This window comes from Bactrocera latifrons, unplaced genomic scaffold (assembly GCF_001853355.1).
Source record: "Bactrocera latifrons isolate USDA-ARS-PBARC rearing strain unplaced genomic scaffold, ASM185335v1 scaffold_223, whole genome shotgun sequence".
NCBI lineage: Eukaryota > Metazoa > Arthropoda > Insecta > Diptera > Tephritidae > Bactrocera > Bactrocera latifrons.
Genome location: NW_017535775.1, coordinates 300,659 through 307,637, shown reverse-complemented (window position 1 = coordinate 307,637; position 6,979 = coordinate 300,659). Strand labels below are relative to the sequence as shown.

Sequence of the window (6,979 nt, the reverse complement as noted above, 5' to 3'; positions counted from 1 at the left end):
ATATTAAATTTGAAATATCTAGCATATTCGGGAAATTTCTATGTAAACTAGAGATTTATTGTACTAGAGCGAATTTTTTCATGTGTAATTAAAAAAAAAATTGGCGTAGTTATTGACTAACATTTTTGAATATATTTTTAGTGACATAAAGTGAGTTCGGAGGCATATTCTGTTAATAACAACATATGCATATGTAAGTAAGCATTAGTTAGCGGTTATTTAACATCGCTACGATCCGAGTACCACTGCTATTACATGTATAACAGAACAAGCACAAAAATAATAGAGGTAGATACATATATAATATGGATTTTGGCAGTTTCATTTTCTCGATTTAGTGAAATGCTTTTGACGGCAAAAATACAAAGTGGTGAGTCACCTTGGCTTTGTTTGACAGTTTTCATTTAACATTGTTTCTGAGGTAGCTATCGCAGCCTTTAAGCTCTGTTAGTTTTGACATATCGCACATGTTACATCTCAAGGTCTGGTTAGCAGCCATCTGTTAGTTAAGTTCTCGTTCTTTTCTTTACCAAAAGCAGGAGTTTTGGTTAAGTTAACCGGAACTTAACTGACAGACGGCTGCCAAATAAACAATGAGGAAACTTCGTTTAATATGTTAATGACATACTATTAAGATTTTGGTTAGCATTTTACATTTACAGAAAATAACGAAGTTTAATATTAAAAAAATTATTTTTTAATTAAATAATATTGTTATGTAGCAATAAAATGGAGTAAATATAATAAATGACTAAAACAAATTTATTGTTAAAAAATTCAAAAAATATTCAAAAAATTAAGTTTTCTTGTGAAATGCACTGTTGGAAAATACGCTAAAATATAATAAATATATCATATTAATTATATTATTTACTTAACAAACCTTTATATATCAACAAAAAACAAATATTTTGTACTTTGTTTTCATTGCTGAGCAAACAGCTGATGAGAGTCAGTGATGATTTGCAGTAACAATATCAACAAGTATGCGCATAGCTAGCTTGAAGATACATGCATACATATGTATTTGTCTATATACACACCGACATATGTGAGTGTATTTATATTTCTGTACATATTTGAAATTTGTTTTTCCCATAGTTCAATTATCAAGTACATTTAACAGCTTGCGTCAAGTATGGGTGCGTACAAGCACTAGTGAAAATGTATTAGGTCAGTCACAGTTCTGTTGAAAGGGGGAAGTACAATTGTTAAAAATGTTTATTTGATAAGCACTAAATGGGCCGCTAAAATAAATATCTTATAAAACTTCAGCAAAAAAATTTTAATTTTTTGAAATTTATTTATCACAAAATGAAGCAAAATCGAATTCACTAGCGTCTACAGCACATTTAATGTGCTAAACAGCCAGGAAGAAATGATTATTTTTGGTTTTTAATTGCATACCTTAATATAGATGTATAAATATAAACAAATTGAAAGTATTTTGAATTTACTATTTCTGTAATAGCCTGGCATAAGCGGTAAGAAGATTTTATAACACATACATATGCTTACATACTTATTTTGACTGTATGTGCGAGTGTGCAAATGGCAAACACAAAAATTATCGCAAATTAAATAGAAACCATTCAATTATATAATATAAGAGTAATTGGAATTTACCATAATTTTCAAAATTCAAAGTTTTTTTTGTTTGTTCCACCCAAATTAAAAGTAAAATATTTCGTTTTCTATTTCCCTCTACTATTTATATATATAATATAAACTCTAAAACCGCAACGGCGGTGAGCCACTTAGAGCGACCACAGCAAACAAAAATATAAAAATAACAAATATTTCTGGAGGCATATCCATAATTTAAGTATATTTTGTGTGCTTGTGTTTACATTTTTGTGCTAACAGCAAGTTTTATAGCTGTCACACCAGCAGAGCGCAGGTAAAGGCGGTAAGAAAATAATATGAACGCGAGTAGCACAACGAATGAGAAAAAATGAATAATAAAAAATTTACAAAAAAAAAAAAAAAACACAAATTCTGGAAAGCGAAATTGCGCAGCAAATTTTTATTCATCCAGAGTTGTGTAGGCAGCACAAGTGGCACGCCAAAAAGTTTGAAAGGCCAAAACATCAACAAAGCGCAACAAAGAATAAGAGTAGCAATGGAAGTTGAAGTGTTTATTTGTAACAACAATAACAACAAAATAACTCAGTTAAGTAGCAACAGACCAACAACAACACTTATCTAACAAGTGACTTACTTCTGTAGAGCTTTTTCGTCAGTACAAAATTCTTTCAGTTCAACCACAACAACTTCACTCCACTGCACACACTTCACTTTATCTGAAATAGTATATTCTTCATATAAACACTGTTTACGCTCTTTTTCGACAGCTGTTATATGATATTTCGTTTTAGGTGACAAATGTAGTGTTTTTGTTGTGTTTTGTGTCAAAAAACTGCCTTTGAGCTGTCAAGTTATGAAAATATAACGGAGTAATGGAACGTTATTGATAAAGTTTAAGAGTGAAACMGCGCTATGCACACAATGTATTTATATGTACATAAATGTTTATGTAGATATTTATCTGTTATTATGTAAGTATTATATATTACTTTAACTTATATTATTGTTATCAATTGTATTTGTTGTTGTTTTAGAATTATCAAAAAAACTGTATTCTTTGGTTTATTTTTCTAGAAAATTTCCTACAAGACTATGAGCTTCGCAATGTAAAGTAATTTATCTTATTGAGTTAAATAAATTCAAAAGAAAAAAAATGCCTTAAAATAGTCAAACTACATATAACCGGGTTTCCTCTGTTTTTTTCTCAGTTTTTTTCAACAGTTTTATTCTCATATAAAAAATGAAATATTTTATTGGAATTTCGTATTGTTGCAAACATACACTATTAACAAAAAATTCTGAAATTTTTGGAAAAAAATATTTAAACTTGGCCATTTCGATACCGTTTCCGTTGAAAAATACGTGTTTTAGTATTTAGTAAACTGAAATTTGAATTTTTGGCAGACATTTTTACAAGAAAGTGAAAGTTTAGCGGCGTTTTTTTTTTTCAAATAGTTGTGCAAGTCTTTAAGAATTGTGTCTCAAAGACCTGTGTTAAATTTCATAGAGATCGGTTGAGTAGTTTTCGAGAAGTCTTGCCAACCTTACTTCAAAAACGCAGTATTAAGAAAAACGCATTTAAAGACGGCATACTTAGCCTAGCTAACCTCGAGCGCACAAGTACATAAACTGTATCTCCGAAACTATTACTCGGATCAACTTGAAAATTTAGTACAATATTCTAGAGGCGTTGTAGGATTTAATAAGACAATAAAATGGTAGGTTTTTTAACCCTTAAACCCATGAAACTCTCAAACGGTTAAATTTATGAAAAAACGTAGCAGACCATATTATATATTGGCAATTTAAACTTTACTAATTGAATTCTTCTAGTTTTTACTACATCGTGCAAGCTTTTTGCCACCTGTGCCTGTGTCTTTCATTCATGACATTGACACCTGCCTGCTTTTTGGAGCAACGCGAAACCGTTTTAAAATCTATTTCTATCACTCTTGGATGRCCTTGAAGTGTTCCTCATTTATCATTGAAATCAGCAGTACCTTCATTTCCACACATTTATTTTATATGAAACTATGAAATTTTCTAGTACAATCTTTTTTAATCATCTGTTTATTGTCTCGTGTTTTCCGTTTTATTCTTAAAATTCTGCATGTTGGTTAATATTTTATATACATATGCAAATGTTGTTTTCCAATAATTTGTGCATGCCTTGCAGATACTTTTAATTAAAAAAATTCCATTTGGGAATTGTGGATACATACATATGAATTTCTATTTTTATGGTGGTATTGTATTTCAAWCGTTTATCTGATGTACATTTACGTATGCATGAAGCTCATACTTCCATACAGGCTTTTCGGAAATAAATTTGTTTAGTAAATGATACATTCTTTTAATGGCCAACTGATTTCTTTTTTCGCAGTATTCCCTCCTTTCCTCACTTCCTTTAATACGAATAATTGCACTCAAACAAAAGCTTTTTGCACCACAGCCCTAGCAGCCGAATAAGCGACTCTTTCAAATGGAAAAATTGCAGATATCTAATTTTTGTATACATGCCTGTACATATGTCAGTAAGCCATTATGAGAGACGCGTGTAGCGTATTGAGTTACTTCAGTGTAATGAACTAATTAATTAGCCGTTAAGTGTGTGCAATTTCATGACAGCGTGACAGGTGTACTCCTTCTTATTTATCCTTATTTTCAGCTCATTCACAGAGCAGTTGTTGCATACTCTTACGCTTGTGGTAATAGTTTGGGTATATTCGGAACACATCAAATCAATTAATTTTAGTATAATTATTTTAAATTTGCTTTTCAGCAAACAAATTGCTACGAAACTTCAACTAAAAGTTTTGACAACGAAAATTTAGGAATCTCCCCGAAATTGTGAACGAAAAGAGATATGCTGCTTTACGAAAAGCCAAAATTCGGAAAAATTCCGCATGCGAGAAATATTCTACGGATCACACTGAACAATTATCAAATATGTATGTCCCATACAACAGCTAATTCAGAATTTTCAAAAATCGCCTGGCTCGAAACCGTTTCTAAACCCATAGTCCTTGAAGCAGAGTTTATCACAATATTCAGTAGAGCATTTTCCGCACAATCGATTTAATAAAAAAAATCGGCCCGCACTAGTGTACACCCAATGGGCTTGCAACTTTTCCACAGTAACTTTTTATTAGGTCAATGATTCGCCAAATTACCAGCTCATTTTCATAAGGCAGGGGATTTGTGAAGCAAATTCAGTGTTAATTAGCAACGCGTGTTTCTAATCAAATTTTCTTTATTGCAACTGGAATTTTTTTCTTGCCTGCCGTTTGCTTAAATGTATTTAATTTATGAAATAATATTTATTTGGATATGTTCATTTTGATATGTTTTTGATCTCCTATTTTTCCACAATGAAAATATGTTCTTCGATATTATCATAAAAAATTCCCAAATATTTGTGTAAATTTAAGATTTTTCAAATAATTATCAAAAAACACAAATTTCAGTAAATTTAAATTTTTCGAAATAGTTTTCAAAAGGCTATCTCATACATTATATTTCATTCTACTTATTGCAACTACTGCTAAAAGCGGATATATTGCAGTATTCTAACCTACAATTGTCTCCAAAGTAAGTGTTTACTGTTAGTACATTTAACAGGGAAATAACGTTCTTTAAATAATCTGGTCAATATTTAGCATTCACAAAGCAAGCACAAATAGAATTTCATGTCATCGAAGAGAGAGTATGTTAATTGATTGTAACTTAGAAAAAGTGCGAATATATCACTTGCTAACTGACAGTCTGACTGCGCTTTAAACAGACTAACTGTCTCGTTGACGGCTTTAAACGAGTTTAAMAATCGTGAGTGGCTCATGAAATTGTATGCACACTCGCTGAATAACACTCGTACAAGTTCGTACATGTGTAAACACGTCAGTGAGTGTGCTTCTAGGCAAACAATTGCATTTATGAGTTTATGTGCATGTTTACACAAAATGTTTGCCAAGTCAATCGATTATATGTATTTGTATTTGTTCATTTACAATAAAAAGTAACATCGTATCTCAAATGTCATTTGTTTTAGAAACATACATACATACATACAGACAAATGCAATTTTGTTCTCGATACAAATATATGCATACATACATACATATGTATGTACATGCATGTAGATCGTCGTCCTTGCAGTTGAGTCGTCGCGCAGCTGCTGGTTTTTTGCTTTTTGTTTTTTCTAGTTTGCAGTGCGTGCACATTTCTGTTTGTCAAGCAACTCTCCTTGAATGCACGCGACGACGAGAAAAYAAGTGTGCAATATGAAATTGTATTTTTCATTTACTTCTTTATGTACCACATATGTATATATCTATATAAATGTATATACTATAAGAAGCAGAGAATCACACTAGTACCGATTCAGTTCGGCTCAGATGCTTTATGTCTCTTTGCAGTTGTTGCTACTGAAGGGAAAACGGTATACATATGTACATATGTGAGTATTTTTTATCATAACATATTCTAGCACACCTTAAACTCTTTCCTACTTAAGGTTTAAATATTAGAAACAAACACAACGTTAAATTTTTTCTTATTTTTTTGACATTTTTGGCATACACTTACTTCAGAAAAAAAAATACAATTATTACAACTCAACCACTTCAAAATTAATTACAATCGAAGTAGTGCCACTAGCACTAGTTATGAAAAAGTTGTAATATATTTTATTTTTCAAACAAAAATAAAATTGTTATAACTCAACTGCAACCACTCCAAAGTGAACTACAATAAAACTGGTCCGACCAGCACTAGTTGCACTATTTTTAATTTCTTAAATTTCTCTTTATTGAGTATACAGTATTTATACACAATTAAAATAATGTGCTGTTTCTAATGCAATAGTTGTGTTTTTGCCTCCCGTTTATTTGTGGTTAACATTGAAAACTTCCCGTCGCGAAGGTGTTGTACGCAGTGCAACCCACACTTAATATTTACAAATGTAGTTAGATTGACATACACGTACATATGTATGTGCTTTTATATTAGCAACTTTGCACAACTTTAAAATCATGCCGTAAAATTTGCTATAATTTTAATAAAGCAGTGCTTTCATGATGTTTATTTTACTTACTTTTTGCTTTGATTGCATTTTTATTGTGGCGGCTGTTGTCATTCGTTTTTTGCGATCACAGATATTAATTTTTGAAGTGGCATTTGTTTTTATTTTTGTTTTAAATTTTTTTGTTTGCTTCGTAATTTAGTTTTAAAATTTTTTTTTGGTTTAACTAGCTTGGTTTGCTAGAAATCTTTTCGTTTCGATTAGAACTTCTTAAGATACATATATATGTATCCAGCATTTTGAATAAAAATCATATTTTTTTAGACATGCTGAAATAAAATGATTATTTACTATTTACTACTTTACTATTTT

General features: G+C 30.6%; 2 protein-coding genes across 7 annotated transcripts in view; both read left to right on the top strand.

Moving 5' to 3' along the window:
* LOC108968640 (5'-AMP-activated protein kinase subunit gamma-1) overlaps window positions 1-6,979 on the top strand; it is a 197,356-nt gene that overhangs the window by 131,696 nt on the left and 58,681 nt on the right. The window lies entirely within an intron of this gene.
* LOC108968644 overlaps window positions 1-6,979 on the top strand; it is a 39,268-nt gene that overhangs the window by 1,695 nt on the left and 30,594 nt on the right. Inside the window, exon 1 of one of the 3 annotated variants that reach the window (XM_018932779.1) lies at window positions 184-370. The exons of the other annotated variants lie outside the window; for them this stretch is intronic. Within the exon in view, the coding sequence (XP_018788324.1) occupies window positions 256-370 (115 nt within the window). The 5' untranslated portion in view covers window positions 184-255. Of the gene's footprint in view, window positions 1-183; window positions 371-6,979 lie in introns of those variants that run through there. 3 annotated transcript variants of the gene reach the window in all.